This window comes from Trematomus bernacchii, unplaced genomic scaffold (genome assembly GCF_902827165.1).
Source record: "Trematomus bernacchii unplaced genomic scaffold, fTreBer1.1, whole genome shotgun sequence".
Lineage (NCBI taxonomy): Eukaryota > Metazoa > Chordata > Actinopteri > Perciformes > Nototheniidae > Trematomus > Trematomus bernacchii.
The window spans coordinates 7,192,013-7,213,762 of record NW_022987727.1 but is presented as its reverse complement, the minus strand read 5'-3'; the positions used below and the strand labels follow the sequence as shown (position 1 = coordinate 7,213,762).

General features: G+C 42.9%; 1 protein-coding gene across 1 annotated transcript; it reads right to left on the bottom strand.

Annotated features, from left to right (window-relative positions):
- Window positions 1-24: 24 nt before the first annotated feature.
- Window positions 25-21,012, bottom strand: l3mbtl1 (L3MBTL histone methyl-lysine binding protein 1). The gene is made up of 21 exons (XM_034145133.1): window positions 20,819-21,012; window positions 20,009-20,190; window positions 19,273-19,399; window positions 14,849-15,011; window positions 13,633-13,771; window positions 13,404-13,452; window positions 10,560-10,648; window positions 9,999-10,103; window positions 9,713-9,848; window positions 9,062-9,153; window positions 8,510-8,661; window positions 8,336-8,412; window positions 8,007-8,092; window positions 7,252-7,362; window positions 6,902-7,070; window positions 5,853-5,958; window positions 5,542-5,730; window positions 3,198-3,247; window positions 2,549-2,706; window positions 1,473-1,535; window positions 25-727 (listed from the first exon to the last, which is right to left on the bottom strand). Exons 1-21 carry the CDS (start codon window positions 20,994-20,996, stop codon window positions 593-595), a joined length of 2,556 nt encoding a protein of 851 aa, XP_034001024.1. The 5' UTR covers window positions 20,997-21,012; the 3' UTR covers window positions 25-592.
- Window positions 21,013-21,750: the final 738 nt, after the last annotated feature.

Sequence of the window (21,750 nt, the reverse complement as noted above, 5' to 3'; positions counted from 1 at the left end):
GTTAACCAATGTTGTAAATCCAGTTGAGTCCGAACCTCGGTATGTCTTGTAAAAATTGTCATGTGTACTTTTTTATTTCCATAACGTATCTGACAATTTTGGGGAGTTACTAGTTCCATGTAACAGCATTATTTTATTATACTACAATAACTATAGTTGTTAGTTACTGAGAATCAAACTACAGTTACTAATCAACTAATCTGTTAGAAAAGTAACCAAATGTAATGAGTTACATTACTTGATGAAGGGTTTAAAAGAGACACTACTTTACTTTTTTAGGGTAAGTAATCTGTAACCTATTACATATAAAAAGTAATCTTCCCAACACTGCCTGTGTTAAGGCCTGCATCAATATGAGTGATTCTCATTCAGGAAGTAAAAGTACAAATATTACTGTAATGCATTTCCTTTGTTTTCTTCTTCTAACCTCTCTCCTTTATTTCCTCTTTAACCCTGATCGCACCTCACCCCCCACCCCCCTCTCTCTGATGGGTACAGGACACCAAACACATGAAAAAAGGGGTCAGGGTCTTTTTTCCCTGTAACAGAATGAATTTGGCACATGATGATCCCAGGTCAGGTGAGGGCGGGATCACTTGAGTACCTCGTCTGTGCTCTTGAACATGAGGATGGCGTTGGAGATCTTGAGGGCGGGGCCTAGCTTGATGCTCATGATCTTCACAATGTCGGTCTGGGTTAGCAGCAGGAAGGCCTCGCCGTCAATCATCTGGTGGGGGGGGCACACACAACTGTCGTGATGCAACTCAAGATTACAGGTTAGGAAAAAACCTAAATGTTTTGGTCTTTTCCTCTGCTACTTGGGGTATCAGATGGATGGAGGACGTTTTGAGGAAGCTAAATAACGTTATTTTAACTCTAACTGTTATCAAGATCAGTTGTCGGTCTGTGTCTGTCAGAAAAAAAGGTTGTGATGTATTTATTTAAAACCTCAGAGACCTGCACTCGAGGCGAAATACTTTTGAGTTTTTGTCTTAAAAATTCCTTTTATGTTATGAATTGTATGTTTTTATCTTATTTTTTTCTTATTTTATGAAGTGTGTTTTTATTATCCATAATTATGACAATCTTTGCCTGTTTTATGTTCATTCTATTGTCTATTTTCCCCTATTGTAGATGATGATCATTATTTATGTTTTGGCATTTTCCTACCTTTATTGGGCAGTTAATGTGAGGAGGAAAAGGTAGGGGGGTTAGGAAATGAAATAAAGATCCCCTGCTGGAATTGAACTGGAAAGGATGTGGCTTCTGAGCATTTTTGGAAAACCTAATTAATTGTAATTAGTTAGAAACTGTTGCAAATACATCATCATTATGTTTTTAAAGCCAACAAAAAAAAAATGGTGACATACCATTCATCAGTAAAAAGGTAACAGGCTGTTGGAACCTGACAATAAATACTGTATAGGCCCGTCTACATTTGGGCATGTGTAGAGCATAAAAGGTGGTCTCACCTCTTCTTTGAAGAGACAAGCCTGTTCTTCACAGCCGATTAGATTCTGTACAAACATGAAGACCTGTGGCACAAACACATCAGATTTCAAATAATCAAACGAACCAACCATTTACAGTATAGATATATAAATTAGGGCTGTCAGTCGATTAAAATATTTAATCGCGATTAATCGCATGATTGTCCATAGTTAATCGCGATTAATCGCACATTTTTTATCTGTTCTAAATGTACCTTAGAGGGATATCTTTCAAGTTTTTAATACTCTTATCAACATATGAGTGGACAACTATGCTTTATATGTTTGTTTATTATCATTTGAACAATGACAAATATTCTCATGAATATTAAACACAACAACCTGAACATTACAAATATTCGCCTCAATTCAACCTGGAACCTCTCTCATACAATAATACTGTGTGTGTGTGTGTGTGTGTGTGTGTGTGTGTGTGTGTGTGTGTGTGTGTGTGTGTGTGTGTGTGTGTGTGTGTGTGTGTGTGTGTGTGATCGTTGGAGCTATGTGCAGCTCAAGGCATAATATGCTCGAATGGGAGCTGCCTGGACGCTGCAATCATGTTGCGCGCACTATCCGTGCTGAGTGTGCTGACTTTTCGTACAATGTCCCACTGTCTGGCTACCTGCATAAAGTCAAGTGCTCGGCGCAGTTGTCGGCGAAATGTCATTGAAACAGCTCCTTATATCCGTTAGCGCAGCTAGCTAGCACCAGATGCTAACAACAACAACACGTAAGGTGTGCCTCGCTCGCGCGAGTCGCGCCACACATACACACTCCCTCCCGGTCCTCCCGATGGCCAGTCCGGGCCTGCCAGTGAGCGTGGAAGTGTGGTCTGCCACAAGCGGGCAGCAGGAGCGGGGCTGTCAGCATCAGCTTGTCGATGGTATTTTAAACTCGATGCGCTCTGAAACTACGGCGGCCGAGGACAAAAAATACACATGCGTTAATCGCGTTAAAATAATTAGTGGCGTTAATTTTTTTTTGCGTTAACGCGTTATTAACGCGTTAACTTGACAGCCCTAATATAAATATATGGGTAAGTGCTGAGGTTTTCTCACCTCTTCCACGCTCCATGCTGCCACCTGGCTGGCGTGAATGCCCTGAACGCCGGGCAGCAGCTTACAGTGCTGCTCCCAGCAGAGAGACAGAGTCCTGTCTGTCTGACCGCTCAGAGCTGACATGAACAGGGACGGGTACACTCCCTCTGAGGACAGGTCTGAGGACAAACATGCACACACAAACATTTGGCTTAATAATAACAGGAAAAGTAAAAGTGTTTCTAATACTTGTACTGCCGTATAGCTACAGACGTCAAAGTTCACTATAGTTGAACCTGAATGTTTTATTCGCCCCTTGGCTCGGATATAATGAAAATAAACGTGATGTGAATTATGCATATATGTGACCTTGCCCTGCCACAAGTTAAATATGCCTTGAAGGCTTATAACCAAACGTTTGTTATCCGGCATTTTGCCATCGGATAATTTTCATGTCAAAGCGTTAAAATTAGTTAACTAAAACAAGACGGTGTTGTGCCTATGGACAGACATGAGTCAGCAGAGACATATATCTTTCCACTGAAAGACTATAATAAGCTCCTTAAAGCAGGATAAGGCTTCAGGTTTGACAGGCAGACCCCCTTAAGCTGAAGTAAACTAAAATCCTCTCATCAATGCAGGACATGTGAAGGGAATTTCGAAAACTCACTGTGGTAGTCTCTCTGCTGGTTCTTCCTGTATTTGGGAGGACGGCCAATCCTGAAAACAGAGGAAAAGATGAATGTGAGTCAAAACCAAACATGAATGCACACACACACACACACACACACACACACACACACACACACACACACACACACACACACACACACACACACACACACACACACACACACACACACACACACACACACACACACACACACACACACACACACACACACACACACACACACACACACACACACACACACACACACACACACACACACACACACACACACTTCCCAATGCTGCACACAGAGCCGCATACATAGGGTTCCAGATAGTGTGTACATGAACTGCATACATACACACTCCTGGCGTTGTGGAAAGACGGCTGGGCTGAATTACCACTAAACCTAATGACTATTTCATGTCAGGATAAGAGGAAGAGCAGAGAGGAAGGTGAGAGGCCAGGAACTGAGCAGGGATGGATTCAGCAGGACTGATTCTCCCTATTTCCTTTTCATCCTATTAGTCTCGTCATAATAAATAGATCTCAGAGTATGGATGACATTTGTTTTTGTCTGAAATGTTTGATGGTATTGATACTTTTAATTTAGCCAAGTAAGATACAAACTTACCATCTAAGTCTTAACCATGGTTGATCCATTGATCAATTGGTTTTAATTCAAGTGTTTAATGCCGTTCAAGCTTCTGTTTGAATTCAATATGACTCACTCATATCATTTTGTGAAACCTTGCAATACAGTGGTTTAAGTTTTAAACAATAAGCTTTACTACTAGCTTTCTACTCTACACTGTGGAAAATGCATACACAACTTCAAAAACACGCACACAAAAATACACACTGGCAAAAGCACAGAGGAGACATAACAAGAGAGGCTAAAGAAAACAGAGTGCAGTGAGCTATGAACTCAAAAGTTCATACACACACACGCACACACAGTCCCAGTGTGGTTCAGATCAGTTTTTTTTTTCTTTCGGTAAGCCGTTCTTTTTAGTTTGCTACAATACATTTGTTGCACCCCCTTCCACAGCAGTACATTGGGGCTGGCTGACACTACTGTACATAATACACTGACTATGGATAACTACCTCATACAATCCCACTACAAAACATTCAAACTTTCCCTTTTTTCTACCAGTTTAATATTTACCTGTAGAATTTCTAGTCAAACAACTTTTTTGATGATTTGCTATAAAATAGCCACCTGTCAAATTCTTGCTTCTAGACCTACCTGTTAGATTGTGGACTGTAAATTAGTCACATGTTAAATACCTACTTATATACTTATATAAATATATGTGGGAGATAGTCAACTGTAATGTAAGTGCAAATGTCTAGTTTCTACAAGTTAACCTTACAGTTGGATTCTCTTCTCCCAGGTGGGGGAGTTGGACCAGCCAGACCTCAGTCACACGGCTGTTGCTATCGTCAGCGTTGTCACCGAGAGCACTACAAGTCCAGTTCATCCCAGGCCTGCAGGTACTGCTAATGTGGTGGAAGATGATTTTGTGATCAGGGATATCCCCAGGTTAGCAGATGCATTTTTATTGTTAACTGGGTTGATGTACGCATTACATTTGGACTACCCCAAGAAACTCATCAACTATTTCACCTTCATCCAGAAAGTGCGGATGGGTTTTGCACATATTATCTGTGTAATAACTTGATAGTTTATTGGTTAACACATTGTTGCTTAAAGCATTTGAATGAAACTGTTTACATTTCGTAGATATCTTGCCCACCAAATCTTCCTCCGTTGCTCATGTTATCACTTTAAATAGTTAGCGAAGCCTGGAATATGTGCCTTTTACAATAATAAATTGTTAATTATTGTATTATTATTGTGTAGGTACAAATGGGATAATCAGGCCATATGTGTTTAAGATACACACGATCACACTTGTATACGGTTGTGTCTAAAAGGTAACCGACAAGTTGCAAAACTCTTTGGATGAACAATTAAAGAGTGAAATGTGTGTATTTGTTGAGTATATTTAACTTGAATTAATAAAATAAAAATATTAGCTGATGAGTTATTTTCAAATATATTTTTTTAATTTGATATTGTATTTAGCACACAGACTAGATAGAAGTGGACACACACACACACACACACACACACACACACACACACACACACACACACACACACACACACACACACACACACACACACACACACACACACACACACACACACACACACACACACACACACACACACACACACACACACACACACACACACACACACACACACACACACACACACACACACACACACACACACACACTCACTCACTCACACTCACTCACTCACCTGCCACGGTAATGGGTCTTCTTGGGTCTTTGGCTGAGGAAGAGGGTCCTCTTGCACTCGGAGTCTGACAGTTCGGCCTTCAGCCTGCCTTGGTTACGCTCAGCCAATGGGCAGCCGGATATGCAGTGATGGGCCGTGAAACGCCCCGTCACATGGCCCGAACCATCACAACCAGGAGTAGGACACTTCCTGTTTGAGTGCATTTTAAGGAGATGTTAGATTTCCTGATTTAACTGTGATGCGTATTTTGAATGGTTGGCCTGCTGAATAAAGTTTTAATTGACCTGGTGATAGAGTTGAGATCAGCTGACCTGTTGTGGAAGCTGTACTTGTTGGCTCTCGGGTGGCTGATGGGCTTACAGGGAACAGAGGAGGGGTAGGTGGACTGGCCTGTAATGGGGGGAAGATCCCTCATACCTGTACATTAAAAAATACACATTCAAAAACTAGTTCACAAACCCCCTTGCAATGCTGCAGTAAGGGAGATTATGCCAATTGCTACCAAGTGATGGAAAGTTTAATGGGCCTATTTCTCAGCTAACATTTTGAGTTGTCACACTAATACTTACTGATTAAAACCATCATGTATATATCAGCAACATATATGGAAACTAGTTTTATAAAATTGACATTGATGAGAGAAATGTAATGAATCAAACCAATTGCATGCAAACCAATGAAAAAGCAACAGAGTAAATAGTGGAATGTATAAATACTGGCAGGATAGTTTTAAGAGGGAAACAAATTGGTGTTTTCATAGTGCAAACAGTAAAACAGTTGCAAAAAAAAGTTCAATAGTTTAGAAAACAAAGGTGTTCTCATTTGAATTAACATTCAAATGTACAATCTCTCCCCTTCCCCAGTTTAATTGTCATCACAGACATCTTTTGATTACAACAAATGTATTTGTTCTTTAATTTAAAGGTGGGGTAGGTAAGTTTGAGAAACCGGCTCGAGATACACTTTTTGTTATATTCCATGGAATGCTCTTAACATCCCGATAGCAATGAATATCTTAAGTGCTTTGACAAAAAATCCATAAAGAAATGTCATCTGTGGAAGCTGTAGTACTGTAAAAAGCACGACCAATCATTTTAGCCGGCCCGGCTAAAATAACTGGATGGCCTACCTGCCTGTCAGCCTTCCATCTCGTGCACAAACTTATCTCGTGCCCTCATTGGTCATGTGTGCGTTCGTATGTGTTGGAGGAGGGGCTCTGTAAGGAAGTGGCAGATTTTTTCCGGCTGTGTATTTTCAAATTCTAGCGATCTCGAGCCGGTTTCTCAAACTTACCTACCCCACCTTTAATGATAGCTACTAAAAATAACTTTGATTTGAGTTTTGAAGAAAATCAACTTGCAGTTTGGACTGAAGTGCAGGCTGCTCCCGTGCGGCTGCTGTGTTTTGGAGTCCCGCGGGGGAACTTTGAGCGGGTGATTGGTCGCCTCACACCAGCCTGCTGGGTGGATGTCGGGGTGATCTGAGTCCATCCACTCATCATAGACGTGACTCCAGCCGTCATAATGGACCTGAAGGAGCATCAATATATATACTCTGCATGAATACACGTTAAATATTTAAACAGCTAAAATTCCTATGATAGCTTCAGGGTTGGTTAAAGATGTACAGAATCACTTAATGGTAGTATTTTAACCTTAGACATTAGTACTTATATATTTATAAATAAAAGCGCTCCACACAGAGTATTACCCTAATGCGATGAATCTCCACTTCCATCACTGAAGCCACTCTGATCAGACCGGGGCTTCTCTTGTCCACGGCCTCCAGTTTCATCTGAGTCTGGAAGCTGTGGGCCGCACGCTGGAGAGGACGCGCAGAGGATGATGGGAACCAAACATGTCAAACATACATTCTATAAAGCATTGGAAACATCATTTCTACTATTTTATTTGCAGAATTGTATGCCTTTTGTTAGATATTTTACATCAGGGAGATTAAAGGAAATTAGGGAGTTAGATGGGAAACTACATGTAGCAAAGGTCCTCGACGGACTCAAACTCCAGGCGTTGTAGTTAGGGTTAGTTTGGTTCTTTTGAAGGGGAGCTGTGAGGTACTTCTATAGACGGTGTATTACCTACAGTAGATTGCGATTGTCACTACCCCGGTGGGCAGCAAACAGCTCTTTTGATAACTGAAGATGTCATCTTTGAACAAGACTTCATTGCAAAACCAGTACCAGTACCTTGCAGGTTTCTGGTCTAGCGCAGCCTCAATTGGTTAGTTGTGTTTTCTATATGATTTTGGTTATTTTGGCTATGCTGCTGTTATCCGCCGGGCCATACCACAGATCCACACTCCAGCTAGGTAGTACGGGATGGTTCGGATGTTTTGAAGTGAGGTGGTGTTACGTTGTTATCCAGAGTTAGTGTACTACAGATATGTGTCAGCATTTCATATCATTTTTTAATTGGATGAAAAAGAGTACATTTATCATTAGTCCTCACCACTTTGAAGGCGTCTGCAGCCACCGCCTTGGACCCAGTCTCCTCCAGGTACTGAGACCAGATAAACCGGGCCTGGTCTGGGTAATCTGGTGCATCAGAAAATAAATTCACATCTGTACCTTAATAGAAACATATAAAATCATCCCTTAAGAGTCTTTCTATTTGTGCAAATGTTTGTTATTATTTTAAAGGCAATGCTTACTAGGGCTATACATTGAAGCCCCCAAATGAAGATATTTGAACTCAAAAGCATTACATCATCAAGGCATTTTTACAAAAATGATTAAATATGAACATGATTGAATGAAAACAGTAAACACACTGGTCACCTTGGGGTGGTGTTAGTGGGAGGTCCCTCTCTTGGCACCAACCAATCGGGTGAATGTATGGACTGCTGGAATCACACCTGCATAGTTTGACTTGCTTTAGCAATTTCATAAAGTATGTAATAATATAAAAATGAGATATATCTTTAGCCCACACATCCTGTTTCTGAGGCTTACCAGTAGTCGTACGTGTCGTCCCAGTTGTCAAAGTGCACCAGGAAGCGGTCGTCCACCACATCAGTGACGGTGGCCACGCAGATGAGGGAGGGGTTCATACGGTCCACTGCCTCAAGCTTCGTTCCTATCTCAAAACTGCTCTTCACATCAACCTAAACAGAGAGTAGAAAGGGCATATTGAAGTAGAGAGGGACAGAGCTGTGGACTTAAATTATGCACAAGTTGTTGACAAAGTTATTATTAATTTGACTGTATCTAAATGTGTTGAATCCACAAATAGTACGAGTGCCAGAAGGATACAGTTTGATGAATTGGGATTGAACGCTGGTAGAATTAAACATTAGCTAGCAGGAGGAAGTCAAGTCAACATGAACACAACTATCCTTTTCTATACAAGTTATATGTTTTCTGAGAGACTATAACTGAAAAATCTTTTTTTACTATATATGCTTTTGATTGGAGCCAGAGTTTTCACGACCCTAAATCATTCTCACCTCATCCACTCATGCTTGTAGATAATGCTACTACCGTATATTATATAGTGGCAGTTACCCTCCCAAGACTGGCAAACAGCTCTTTGGGCGCCACTTGTGCTTTAGTCATTCTCAGGTAGTTGGCCCAGGTAAACTCCTCCTCTTTACAGCCTGCAGGAAAAACAGAGATACAGAGAAGATTAAAGATACCCATGTTTGGTAAAGCATTCAATCATTGAGAGGAATATTTTTGACATTTTCTCTTGTTGAGAAGTTAGAGGATGCTAATCTGATATATGTACGTTGAATATGATGCTACAGCCAGAAGATGGTTAACATAGCTTAGCATTTAGACTGAAAACAGTGGCGAAAAGCTTGCCTGGCTCTAAAAGGTAAACAAAATTCACATACAATTAGACCTGTCAAAGTAACTGTTTTTGATTGACGATAAATTATCTCATGAATAAATACAATAAACAATATATTTTCCATTTTAATATCATGATAATATGAGAGCAATGAATTTGGAGTGGAATATGAAAAGATGTGAGAACATGCGAAAAGTTCTTAATTTAATTAATGTAAACAGGCAATATTAAGGTTAGCGAAAAGGATCAAGGTCATCTCAAAATATTGTACAATAGGTTGAAACTGCATAAGTGAAGCAAGCTGTTTATTATTTTTAGGTTTTCTTTGCCGTTGGTCTTTTCAATATGTCGTGACCTCTGACCTTTGGGAGTGTGCAGTTTGTGTCCCGTGCTCTCACACCAGCCTGTGGGGTGGATGTCGGGGGAGTTGGCGTTCACCCAGAAGTCGTGGCAGTCGGAGTAGCCGTCAAAGTGAAGCCGCAGCCGGTAACCACAGACCTGCAAGAGGACACGACGCATGAGACGAAAGAAAGCAGCTGATCTCCACCTGCATGCAGAGCAGCCTGCCAGTGGATGACTGTTTAGAATCCTCAATAATCAACAGGGCCATTAAGACGCATCGACCGCGATAATGGCCGTCTGGCTCACCTCGGCCACGGTGAGAACAAAGTACATGGACGGATGCTGCGGGTCGATTCCCTCCAGCTTCATCCCCTGCTTAAAACCGTTCTTCACTGTTGGCACTCTCTGTGTCTGGTCCCAGGAAGAAATAGACAGAGTATTTGAGTACACACCACAGGGATAAAATAAGCTGAAAATAGAGGAGAGCGGGAAATTGGATCCGAACAACAAACAAAGAAAAGATGAGATTACAGAGTTTTATTTTAACATCGTTTTTTAAACATTTTTTGAAATAAAATAACCTTCAAATGTACATAACTCAACCCCACTCTTTATCAGAATAAGAATATTAATGTATGTCCTTCGGCTGCATACATCTCTGTGTCCCAGGTACATTTACATTTCTCATTTCCTTCCTTGACAATGCTGCACTATTTTTCCACTCAGGGCTATAGATCTGTCCCTGTGCTATAAATAGAGCTGCAGTGGTAGTAAAGAAAAGCAGTAAAAATCATGGGCACAGTGGGTAAACCTGTGAGTACATGGCCAGAAACTGCAGTCTGAATATTAAACTCGAACATACAATACCTCCTGGAAAAGGTTGTTGGGCGCCGCAACAGATTTGGTCTCCTCCAGATACTGAGCCCACGTCCACTGCTCTGTCTTACTGTCTCCAGCTTCAACAAAAACACAAATAAAGTCATTATTTGTTTATGAGAGCAAATGGGAAGAGGAAAAACATTGAATAAGAATACATAAAGGAAGTTGGTAAGTAGGAGGGAACCCAGCTAGCGGGGAACGTTCTCACAACTTTGGCTAACGTTACCTACAGGTTCTAATAATGTTTTAAAGAAACGTTTTAATCTGATGTTCAAAGAACCTTTTTAGGATGTTTATTATTTTAAATAATGTTCCTATAAGGTTTAAGGTTAACTAAGACATAACGTTTTAACTGCAACATTCAGAGGATGTTTTGAGGATGTTATTGAGGCCTGAGATGACAGAACGTATTTTTATAAAACGTTCCTTTAATGTGATATGTTAACAAAGGTGGAACGGTTTGCCTGCAACATTCTAAGGATGTTTTTTGGACGTTGTTGGGTAACATATTATAGATGTTCTTTTATAAAACGTTCCCTCAATGTTACATGATAACAAAAGAAGAACATTCTCCAAGAAACATTCTGAAAATGTTTTCAGGATGTTATTCTTTTTTTATAAAACGTTCCTGTGATGGCAAATATTAACACGGTCATGGTCAACATCAGATTTATTTCTAGAGCGCTTTAAAAAACAAACTTGTTGCTTTTGTTTGAAAAGGATGTTTTAAACAAATCTGATGTCACCATATTTTCCTTTTGAAAAAAACAAACAAGCACGTAATTCATGATAAGCTGTAAGCAGATATTGTATGTTTGCGGTGGCATGTGTGAGTTCCCAGCTAGACATTTTTGTTACCATTCATTGTTCTAGGAATGTTTTCAGCGGGACGTTTTATTTTGGTTCCCAGAATGTTCTTCTGAAAGGTAGGATAACGTTCTTTAAAAACATTCTTGAAATGTTTGATGATAACCTTCTTAAGATGTTTTTGATAACATTGTTAGAACATTATGCCCTACTGTTCTTAGAACGTTTTCAGCGGGACGTTTTATTTTGGTTCCCAGAATGTTCTTCTGAAAGGTAGGATAACGTTCTCTAAAAACATTCTTAACATTTTTGGTGATAACTTTCTTAAGATGTATGAGCGCATTGAGACGATGAATAGGACGTATAAAAACGAATTTGCATGCCAATATTCACTCACATGCACTTATAATCACACTAAGGTATGTAGGCCCACAGTATTCATAATATTATTATGTGTAAAATATCAGAAAATAATCAAACTTTTTTCTGACTATAAAGGTTGTGTCTCGTATGTAGGTTCTAAGTGTTAGATAAGCTATCTGGCCGTGTGTGGTTTGTGAGGGCTGCGTATAAACAGTGTCCGCTGTTTATGCATATTGGATACAAATCGTTAATGCACCCTTTAGATTTGAGACCGACAGACATATAGAGGAACGGACCGACTATCACTGCCCGTCCCTGAAACCCCTGTTAGTGTTTGTATGTGTTTGTTTCTACTGTGTGTCTCTCTCTCTGCCTGCTGGTCTGCTCGACACGGCTTTATTGCGTGCCGCTCTAGCTTTTTACCAGCATATTCTTTGACAACTTTGCCTGCTTTTGCCTCACACTCATTTTTATGTCTCTCCCAGGAGGAATCCAAGGTCTTCCACACTCCCAAGACCAGCCAGGCCTCTCTACCCACCCTGGAACAACTGTTTCCCACTGCCGCCATAACCAACCTCCACTCCCAGCTCCCCTTTTCTAATAAACAAATGTTACTTTCACCAGCTGATTCCGAGTCTGATTCTGGTTCCCCTCCAGTACATGTGACACCGACAGTGACTTGTACTAGCTGCTGGTCGCATTTAAAAAAAAAAGAAAGAAAGACTTCTGATAAATTGGAACGATAAAGCACGTTATCCTACTCTAAAATAATAACATTCTGGCAACATAAAAAAATCTAACTTGCAGCTGAAAACGTTTTAAGGATAGTAGGGCATAATGTTCTAACAATGTTAACAAAAACATTTAAAAAATGTTATTACCAAGCATTTTAAGAATGTTTTTAGAGAAAGTTATCCTACCTTTCAGAAGAACATTCTGGGAACCAAAAGAAAACTTCCCGCTGAAAACATTCCTAGAACAGTGAATGGTAACATTCTCAGAATGTTTTTAGAACCAAACATTTCTAGCTGGGAAGCAGCTAATGTTCCTACATGGAGGAATATAATTGAAGACAAGAGAGAAACGACTTAAAGGTCAGGGAAGGACACGATACAAATTAAAGACATAAAGGGGCTGGATCATTTGTCTCTATTGAAAAATGAAATGCAGCGTCTCGTTTAAAAAATACAACATGTCAGAGAGATATTCATTTAACTTGATGGAAAACTTAAAAATAAAAAGTCCTAATTTGTTATTGTCTTTGTATGGAATTGCAGCTTGTCAGGAGTATGTTATTATCTGTCTGTCTGTCTGTCTGTCTGTCTGTCTGTCTGTCTGTCTGTCTGTCTGTCTGTCTGTCTGTCTGTCTATCTATCTTATTGCAGACAACAACATTTTAAACATACTTAAAGTTACAAATATACCCAATTCTATGCTACAGTATATACTGTATGTATATCATAAATCCCCGGTCATTTAGTCTGCACATATATGGGATTAAGGATCTTTTATATCTCTAAATTCTACATCTTAGCAAGGTCTGTTTGTAAGAGGGAGAGGAGGAAGTGAAAAAAACAGAAGATGTACCTTAACATAACTAAAGAAAAACAAGAAAGGATGACAAATTATAAAACAGACAAATAAGACAGATATGAGTTCAACCTCCTCTGATGAGCCTGCAGTCTGCTTTAGAATCATCCGTCTTCTCATCCTAAGAAAAACAAAAATTAAACGAAAGTCAAAAAGTAGAAAGAAAATACTGTCACTGAATTAAAGGAAACACATTACATTGTTATTAATTAAATGATTATTTTCCATGACCTTTATCAACCACATCACTTAAATCTGAGTCATATCTAGGTGTTAAATGTTAATCACAATGCAGTCCCACCGTGCCTTCGATGTCAGAGTCTTCCTCAGAGGGACTCAGGTACTCCTTCCTCTTCCTCTTCCTCATGGGCTTCAGGTGGTCGGGGTTAAGAGAGGAGACCCTCCCGCCTGCTGGCACCTTCTCCACCCCGATACTCCTCCTGAGGTGAGGAGAGAAATAAAAAAAGAGTGCTCGTTTCCACACTCATCACCTGAGCGTAGCTGGTTTTCTGTTGTGATGATATTTGTGTCTGCCTCTCCGCTGCAGGACTGATGTTGCTTTATGGTTTTAGTGTTCCCTATTTGTCTCAAAATGTCTACTTCAGTGAGGAAAGATACACCATCAACCAAATCAATAATATATCTACCAGGATAAAAATATAAGGGTGATAATTAATGCAGTGCTTTAGGAATGGGTCTTAAAACCTAGAACTGTGTATTTGTGCTCTCGTGGTTTCCTTGTAATTGAGGTCTGTGGCTTTTTGGTCAACACAAGATTCAGAGATTTTCATGTTTTGTTTTCAATTTAAAATACGTCAGTAAATACTCATGACACTGGTGAATTTTGAAGTTTTTTCGGGATTTTAAAGAGTTGGTTGCTTACAAGAGGCTAAATGAGACTACAGAGGTTGCCGGGGCATTTACCGGCATGACGACGAACACATAGGAAACTTTTCTATTAAGTGGTAGTGGTGCCACTTTAAGTATCATAACGTTTTTGTGCCACAAAGTTTGTTATTGCAATAATACAAACTAAAGCCCCATTGGCTTTTTTTTCAAGGAAACCAGTGCAATGCTAACTTCCGGGTTGATTGCAATAACTCATTATCCCTGCAGCTATCTATACACAATAGGAAATCTAAAAACAATAGGTTTAAAATCCAGATTCAGGGAATCTTAAAAAGAAAGGGAAGTTTCTGGGAAACTTAAAAAGATCTTGGGGAGGCTTTAATAGAAAGGTTTATTCATGTATTTTATACCTGTGTTATTCATGTTTATTTAATTATCTTAGCTTTTTAATGACTGTTTTTAAATGTCATTTTATAACGTGTTTCCGCTGCCCTATTTCTTAATGCTCTTAATGTCTTTTATTTTTGTAAAGCACTTTTAATTGCCTTGTGTTGAAATGTGCTGTATAAATAAACTTGCCTTGCCTATACATGAATAATTAAAAGTGCACACGTGTATACAGAGGTGCATGAGTGAGCATAGAGCAGAAGCAGCTGTTGCCATCATACTTGTCAGTGATTGGCTCTCTGCGCAGCTCCTCGGTGTAGCTCCTCTGAGCTCGGGGATCGTGGTTCTGATGTCCCGGTCCCACCTGGACCTCATGTTTGACCACCGGCACAAACCTCTCCGGCTCCACGGCTCCTCTCACTGAGCCCACAGGAGCCAACACATCTGACAGATGAGAGACAGACTGATTAGACAGGATAACTTATAAATACAAATTATTCAGTGTCTTGAACCTGCATGGGTACTGTAACACTTTTACAGTATTTCTGATCTATTACTGTTTTGACTATTTAAACCACTGAATGATTACTTTTAGGATTTTATGTTGGATTTTTGATTTTTACCAAACATGTCAGTGATGCCTGTAGTATTTTATCATGAAACTGCAGCTGCACTCTTCACTCGGCTAGAGAAGCTCTGCTGCAGCTGATGTAATTATTGCTCAAGTGATCATTGAAAAGGGCACGCTGCAAAACACTTCAAATACAAGTGCATCCATGTATAGAAAAGCAACTCTCCTTAACTAGCATGATACCTGCAACACCAGCAAATACACAAAGATGTTATATCTCTCACAGGCTCCGCCCTCTACTGGACTCTATGGGTACTCCCCTTGATCCTATCATGCAAGCATTCATCCACTGAGACTTTCTAGACGTAGCCGGCCCCAGGGCGGGCCTACCTGAATGCACGCGCATCTCACCGCATAAAAGGAGGCCTCGCCTCCTGACTGTCATCCCTTTCTCTTCAGCAAGCAAGAGAGACACAACTGAGTGAAGAGAGAGGGATAGAATGTAAAGCAAAACGAAGAAAATGGACTCACCATTGCTGGAGCAGCGCCCCTGTCCTTTCGTGTCCGGGCACCATTGAAGGCGCCGACCTCCACCGCCAGTGCATTGAATGCCTGGGGTCCGACCACGCGGCGGCCAACCTGGGCGCGCGCTTACGGTCTGCAGCGCCTGCCGGCTAATTCCTCAGCTCAGCCACCATCAGTGGCTGGCGCAGTTTGAGGACTGCTACGTCTCGCCGGTGGAGGACCCAGAGCTCGACGTGGTGGAGATGGAGGACCTCGAGGAGGGAGTGCCCTTCGTGTTCGCCATACCAGCGTCCCGGCGGAGAGAGGTGATTTCTCCGGCCAGGACGCGAGGGCGAATACCGCCTCCTCCCTGTTTGATCCCACTGTGACAAGGTCGTCTTTTGCTAATAATAATAAAAGAGATTGCTTGTATTCCAGTATGAGTGTCTTTTCTTTCCACACACCCACACAGCCACGTAATGTTGACCGTACAGATTCCCCACTCGCTGCCCAGGTTGTAACTCCAGTAAAGGAGGCAGCTAGTGTGCATGTGCGGGTGAGAGTGATAAACCGCACTATGCGGGTACAGGGACATTATGGCCGGCGTAGCAGGGTTAGAAAACATTTAACGCAGAGTGTAAAAACTCCGCTTGATGCATTTCACTGTTTGGGCGAAAGCATCATGGCGGAGCGCGCGCTCCCGAGCGCCGCGGCGTGTCGATCCCCCATGGGCAGAGCTTCCCTTCGCGGGGAGTTTTGCGGCGGGACGGGTCACCAGAGAGTACCACAGCTTTATCGCTGGGGCCTCACAGCTGATTGCACATCCTCTAACACAGTGTTATGGGGAATGGAAGCGCAGCTGCGTGTTAACGGAGTGGATGGACAGGACGCTGAGACTGGGTTATTCACTCCAGTTTTGCAGCATCCCTCCTCCGTTCACAGGCATAAGAGAGGCAAAGCTATCATCCCGAGGGGTGATAGGTTTTCTCTCAGCAGAGGTTCAGGCCTTGGTGCAAAAACAGGCAGTGTCTGCTGTGTGCACGCAAGACAGAGAGGGGGGGCATTATTCCCTGTACTTCCTGGTTCCCAAAAAGACGGGCGAATTCAGGCCCATTCTGGATCTTCGCAGTCTGAATCTGCACATTGCACGCAGAAAATTCCGGATGTTAACTATAAAACAGTTACTGAGACTGGTGCAGCCAGGCGATTGGTTCACAACCATCGACCTGAAGGACGCTTACTTTCATGTCGAGATTGCTGCGAAACACAGAAAGTATTTGCGTGTTGCCTTCCAGGGGGTGGCCTACGAGTACAACAGGCTGCCGTTCGGCTACTCCCTGTCCCCACGCACGTTCAGCAAATGTGTGGCCACAGCGCTCCAACCGCTGCACGGCCGTGGCATGAGAGTTTTCTTTTATCTGGACGACCTCATAGTCATGGCCAGGTCCAGGGAAACGGGCAATGTGTTACACAGCCCAATTGATTCCTACACCTAACCAAGTTGGGTTTTGCGATCAATTGGAAGAAGAACACCCCCATACCTCACCAACAGGCGTTGTATTTGGGGGTGGTGCTCGATGCAGGCAGGCTACGCGCCACCCTGTCAGAGAGCAGACAGGCATCCTTGCTTCGGGCAGTTTGCAGACTGCGACAGGGGGCAACAGTGACGGCTTTGACTATCATGCAGACCCTGGGTCTCATGGCGGCGGCTCACGTTGTGGTCCCACTCGGGTTACTGCATATGCGCCGCCTGCAGAGGTGGTTCTCCAGCCTGCGTTTAGATCTCAAGAGACACAAACGGCGTCTGGTGACCATCCCCCCCTCAGTGGGAGGCAACCTCCGGTTCTGGGGGTCCCCGGATCACCTCCGGAGGGGGTCCCCACTGGGACGGGTGACCTCCTACATCAGTGTTTACGGACGCATCCGGAACAGGATGGGGAGGGACCTGCATGGGGAGAGCTATAGGTGGGCGCTGGTCTCTAACAGAGACACGGCACAGCAACCTCCTAGAGCTACGGGCAGTAGTGTTGGTCCTCCAGCATTCCAAACCCTTAATTCAGGGGAGACATGTAGTGGTCAGGAGCACCACAGTGGCATATATATATGGCACAAGCAGGGCGGAGTCCGCTCCACCGCTTTGCTGACCACAGCGGAGAAACTGTGGTTATGGGCTTCAGAGGTGGTGTTATCTCTGAGAGCCCTCCACATTCCGGGTCTGGAGAACAGGGGGGCCGACCTCATGTCGAGGGGCGGACCCCTGCCAGACGAGTGGGCGCTTCACCCGGAGGTGGTGAAGCGGATCTGGGCCCGGTTCGGGACAGCAGAGGTGGATCTGTTCGCCAGCCGGCGCAACAGCCACTGTGCCCTGTGGTTCTCCATGGCTCTGAGCGACGACCCGCCCTTGGGAGTGGACGTGTTTGCACACGAGCCATGGCCAAGGAAGCTGCTCTACGCCTTTCCACCGCTGTGTCTCATTCTCCCGCTCCTGGGGAGAGTGAGGCGAGAACATCTGTCAATCATCCTCGTAGCGCCGGATCGCGTCGGGGCACCGTGGTACTCAGAGATGACACAGATGAAGGTGGGCCAGCCCTGGGCGCTTCCCCAGTTCTGGGGGGCGATGTCTCAAGAGGCAGGTGCAATCGGGGCGTTACCCACTCTGGGCCAACCTCTCCAGGCTTGGCTCCTGAGAGGGACAGGCTAAGACAGGGTGGATTGTCTGATAGTGTTATTCAGTCTATCCAGGCGGCTAGAGCGGGATCCACCAAGCTCTGTCCAAGAAACGCCTGGCAGGCTGGCTCTGCGAGTGCATTGCACATGCCTACGGACAGGCGGGGAGAGCCTTCCCCACGGGGGTCCGTGCACACTCTACACGAGCCATGGCGGTGTCAACAGCCTTATTTAACGGCGTGAGTGTGGAGGACATATGCACGGCGGCGTCTTGGTCAACGCCAGGCCCCTTCATAACGTTTTATCTCTTGGACATGTCTGGCTCCTTTTCATCGTCTGTGCTTGCTGGGGCAACGCAGGACTGGTGAGGAGGGGGGGGGGGGCTGTGGGTCAGTGGGCATCTGACCACCTCCCCGGGCGTAATGCGCAGCGGCTGCTAACCAGAAAGCCGGTCAGAAACAGTGAGATGGAACAGTGTTGTTGTGGGACGACAGCGCGTGTATACATCGGGGCTCCGCCCAATGTACCCATAGAGTCCAGTAGAGGGCGGAGCCTGTGAGAGATATAACGAGGGGTTACGTATGGTAACCCTTGTTATATAAACACAGGCGGAGCCCTCTACTCACAGGGCCCTGTCTGTCCTCTGCTGCTTGCTGAAGAGAAGTGTAGGATGACAGTCAGGAGGCGAGGCCTCCTTTTATGCGGTGAGATGCGCGCACATTCAGGTAGGCCCGCCGGGGGCCGGCTACGTCTAGAAAGTCTCAGTGGATGAATGCTTGCATGATAGGATCGAGGGGAGTACCCATAGAGTCCAGTAGAGGGCTCCGACTGTGTTTATATAACAAGGGTCAAATGTGTGATTTAAAAAATGATGTGATACCTAAAACCAGATAAAAAATGTATTTCAAGGTATATCATTTTCTGTTGGATGATTAAATTGGCAGTATGAAACCATGACTCTACCTGGCCTTTCTGATGGAGCAGTTTCTGCGTCACAAGGTCTCCCAGAGGTCCCGGCTGCTGGTTCGGTGCTGCTGGTCGTCCCCGGGCTGATCAGCGTGCTCAGGGTACCTACGTCACTCACACAGAACTACAACACACACACACACACACACACACACACACACACACACACACACACACACACACACACACACACACACACACACACACACACACACACACACACACACACACACACACACACACACACACACACACACACACACACACACCCACACACACACACACACACACACACACACACACACACACACACACACACACACACACACACACACACACACACACACACACACACACACACACACACACACACACACACAATTTATTTTTTACCACTAGTCAAAAAGTAAAATTCAATTCAATTAAGCAAACCAGAAAAAACAACATAAATCTTCAAATTTGACATTCAAATGTTGTAATTTCAGCAGATGAATGACTTTAGTCGTACATCAATTATCACAGATTTGTTTCTTTTTCCTGGCATTGCTGAAGGTGATGTGTGGAAAGATATTTTTCAATAATGTAAGTTACTCAAACTGCTGTCAGAATAAGATTAATGAGATTTAAATGAGCCAACTGGACGATCTATAATGTTATTTTAGGAGAAGGCAAGCAAGTAACAAAAACATCTTGAAATCCTCTATAAAGAATAAAGGCACAAACTCGGGTTCACCTTGAGGTTGCTGCTTGGCAGGATGGCCATCCCCTCCTTCCACTCCAGGACGTGGACGATGCTACAAGCCCCGCCCACCTGTGCTGTCAGGGTGGTCGTCTCATTGGCCCGGCCTCCTTTACCTGCGTCTCCAACGGATATGGCTGGAGTCACCTCCAGCTTCTGATGGCCGGCAGCAGGAGCTAAACAGAGAGTTGCATTCACACTTAATAATGTATCTGATCTCACGCAAGACAGCACAATTCATTTACCACGTTATATTTTCATTTTGTTGCATCATTTGGTTTGTTTCAAAACTGAGTTAGGTTGATATGTTAGCCTGTGTTACCAGAGACTAGGTTTTATTCAGCACTCTACACACTATCATTTAAGAATCCTCCATAGATTTAACATTTTACATGTACAGCAGCTTCCCTAAGACCTGGGGACGGATAATCAGCGGAGTCCCCTTTAAGTCCATGTTTCCATACTTTGATGCCATGACAATCTGCTAAATAGTCTTTGTGTTTACATTATGCAGAAAGACATGTCACCTCTGGATCAATAAAGGCTTCTCATATCTTGCATCTGACTCAGAGCATTTTAAAGATGGTACATCATTTTTTCAAATGTTTAAAACATGATTTAATATTGACACTGAGTTACAGTTCAGCTACCAATGCACCCTGAAGCTTATGCTCTCTTTTGAGTGTGATCATCAGTTTAAAGAGGTCAGAGGTCAGTGTTGATGTACTTGATAATACGGTAGAACTCTGAGTTAAAGGATAGTCTCTGTAAACCCATGTTACCACACTGCCCCCCCATGCTCACCTGGGAGGAGGAAAGCTGTGGTGGTGTGGGTTTGGGGACGAGCCTTCTTGGCCACACCATCACTCCCACACACGAGGACGGCCTCGCTGGAGGACAAGGAGGCGGAGGAGGACGGGTCCAAAGGTGTGCGGTCAGGTTCTTTGGGTGGAGCCTCCATGTTCACTTTGGCACTCATCATGGCGTCGCTGTCCCTTACTCCGGAGCGCTGCAGGGCAGAGGGGGTTTTCATCAATACAAAGACTGACAAGATAACATGTTTTCCATATCTGAATTAAAAGTGTTGTATGTCTAAGGTTGTCTCATGTAAAGTGGTCATTTTTGCTTATATAAAAAAGAAATAACTTATCTAGTTATAATAGAACCTATGTCCTTCCGCCTTCCAGAGGTGGAATTTAACATGTACTCCAATACTGTACTTAAGTACAATTTTGAGGTACTTTTTATTAAAGCCGTTTATTTTAATTTGACTTTGCACTTCTCATCTACTTCCTTTCAATGGAAAAATATTGTTTGTTTTAAATTCCACTTAAGTTATATGAGAGATTGATTTACTTTACATATTAAGATTTGAACACAGCAACAACAAGTTTGACCATAATAAGAAACTGTTTAGTTTCAACTTCTCAAAGTGCAGAAGAAAGTTTTTTGAATGTTTTATTTTAAATAACTTCATTTTGCACTGTTGTTTGGACAAAACACACAAATATCTAATGATATAATATATAAATAAAGTTATATTGGACCTTTTTTTGGCTTTGGCTACCTTTACTTTTGATACTAATTGCTTTAGTAAGATTTTAAATGTTAAATGTTAAATTATAGTCCACTTTGATATATTTCTCAACAGAGTAAATTACACGGCTATTTCTATAAACGTTTTTCTCTCCAATTTCTTCCTTTAAATATTTGTTTCCTTAAATGGCCCTGAGACA